This window comes from Halyomorpha halys, unplaced genomic scaffold (assembly GCF_000696795.3).
Source record: "Halyomorpha halys isolate HHAL.00 unplaced genomic scaffold, Hhal_1.1 Scaffold1190.1, whole genome shotgun sequence".
Classification (NCBI taxonomy): Eukaryota; Metazoa; Arthropoda; class Insecta; order Hemiptera; family Pentatomidae; genus Halyomorpha; species Halyomorpha halys.
This window is the reverse complement of record NW_027114895.1, coordinates 258,053-260,645: the sequence shown is the minus strand read 5'-3', so window position 1 is coordinate 260,645 and position 2,593 is coordinate 258,053. Positions and strand designations below refer to the sequence as shown.

The 2,593-nt window shown below is 33.1% G+C and overlaps 1 protein-coding gene across 1 annotated transcript in view; it reads right to left on the bottom strand.

The window, feature by feature from the left end:
- The window catches only part of LOC106688737 (uncharacterized), a 13,960-nt gene that overhangs the window by 485 nt on the left and 10,882 nt on the right, over window positions 1-2,593 (bottom strand). The window contains exon 6 of the mRNA XM_067052005.1: window positions 1,050-1,338. Within this exon, the coding sequence (XP_066908106.1) occupies window positions 1,050-1,338 (289 nt within the window). The remainder of the gene's footprint in view (window positions 1-1,049; window positions 1,339-2,593) is intronic.

Sequence of the window (2,593 nt, the reverse complement as noted above, 5' to 3'; positions counted from 1 at the left end):
GAGAGAGAGAGAGAGAGAGAGAGAGAGAGAGAGAGAGAGAGAGAGAGAGAGATTTTAAATAGCACAAACATAAGTATATATAGACGTTATATGTGTGGATAATTAAATTAACATATATCTGATAAAATTATAGAAAAAGTTGAATTTATAGGCTACATACTACTATACTACTGTACTATGTACTATTTTTATGAATTTTCGTTACCCACCACCAGTCTGCTTTGCCAATATTTACATTTCCTTTCATCTCAATTATAGTGTTAATATAATGTTATTGCCGACTAAAACACACGTGTGTAGATACCGACCTTTGTTACTTCCTTTGTTTATGTTTACCAATTATTTGTGCAAGTCTTGGATTTGTGGTTAGTGGCAAATCATTAGATCCAGCAGAACTTGAGGAAATACCTAAGTGGAACAACCTTTGTCTAATATTCTTCCTACAAAAAAGAGTATTTGGGAACTCGGCTACCTTTAAGTGGATTCGAAGTGGTATGAACGAAGATCCGAATATGAAGAATAGGATTATTCCAAAACTTTTAGAGATTGGATTCGGACAAAGGCGTTCCATAATACAGGTAAATGGATTACATATTGGATGTATTTGATCAATATCTTACAGCTTTAGGTAATTATTGGGGGTGGTCAGGGGTCTAAAGAGTGAAAGTATCATATCGAGGAGATTCATGAGGACATCTTAGTTTTCATGAAATGCAATTAACCTCAGAGGTAATGACGAAATTACAAAACCTGATTGTTGCAGTCTAAAAAGAAGTGCTTTATAAGTTGGAAATAAAATATTAGTAGGTGAATAGGTTACGGAATTTATATTGTTTGGTATTTAGGGTAGAGTAGTCTACCATTACTAATGTCTCTCTTCAGCTATATCAGCTGAAAAATAATGCAAGAAACTCATTCCGAATTGATCTTAAGATTATTCCCTAATTCCTACCCACACTATAACTATAGTTTTATGCGTAAGTTTCCTAAGATTCCATCTGATAAGAACACTATATTCTATTAATGTATCATGTATTAAATTTATTTACTGTCTAATTATCTCCTTTTCTCGATCACTCAACACAAACTCAGCAGGTTTGTACGGACAATTATTGATCCAATCGATACCTTTCCCTTCACTTTTGTACTGTTTTTGTACGAGGTAGCCCTCATTCAGATTATTTTTTGATTTTGCATTGGATCTGCATAAGGAGGGATTCCAAACATCCGAAAGATGGCTAAAATAATTCAGCTTGAACTCCGCCAAACCTTGTTTTTGGTGATAGGTTAAAGATTTACCGAACTTTCCTACAAGACCAGGCATATGGCCACCGTAGCCTGTAAAAAAAAAAAATAATAAAATAAAAAAAATAATAGAAATAAAAAAAATAATAGAAATAAAAAAAATAATAGAAATAAAAATAAAATGTAGAATTAGAAAGGATTATATTTAGTTAATTTAGAATTTAATGAGTGTACATGAGCTAAAAATAATAATTAATTATTACTATATTTAGAGTTAACAGCTGTTTGTTCTTCTTTTGTTAGTTTTGATATTTTGGAACCCAGCCTTCGACCGGTTCTGTATAAAAGTGATTTCAGAGAATAAGAAACTTTTACATGTTGAGGCTTAAATTTTAAAAAGGTATATACCAATACTTAAATATAAAAATTAGTAATGATGGCAGGTTGGATTCCGAACGAAAACTGGACATGAGGAAAGCAACAAATGTGCATTACAAAATCCATTATGTCATTATGGGCAAAAGAGAAATGGAGATGAAGATAAAAATGACTGTATATTAACAAATCTTTATCCCTAACTACTTGTTTTGATCAACAAATTAAAATTGGGATACAGCTTGAATTTCAATTGAGAACTAAAACGTGGTTTTTCACCAAGAGAGCCGTGTACAAGCCAGAAATATAAAATCACAAAGGAAAGCGCTCGGTGAGACAAGATTTGACCGAATGAGAAATAAAAGAAGAAACAGCGGTTCCTGTTGTGGGAACATTCAAAGAAGAGAATTGATGTGGTTCGGCCTTGCACAAAAAAATTTTATCAAAAAATGTATAGGAAGCTAAACAGAAAGAAAACGGCTGCGGAAATGCAGGCGAACGAGAAATAAATGTAAGCATTTTAAAAAGATCTGGCAAAGGTTAAGGTAGAGACTAAGAAGGTCAGTCTAGAGGTGGAAAGACTCTGAGGGACATTAAGACGTTGGATGGGTACCAGGAGTACATAGACGTTTGCATGGTATAAGACCTGCACTCTGAGAAGATATCGAGTACAGGCATAGGGTATGCCGAATTGGCGTGCGTCACCAGAACAGACCATCATAATGAGATACTCATTTTTGACTGTAGATTCTATATGAGGAAAAAATGATTGGGAGTGCGGTCAGTGCTGATAAACACAAATAAGCACAATCTATCTTATTTGTTCTGATATTTCAGCTTGAATTTCAAGCCTCTATGAGGGGTGAAAAAAAAAGCGAAACAAAAATTATACTTTAGAAAAAAAAATGTATATATATATTTATGAAACAAGTAAGAAACAGTATAGCAAGAAATCTTCTTTTAGTATATTCTG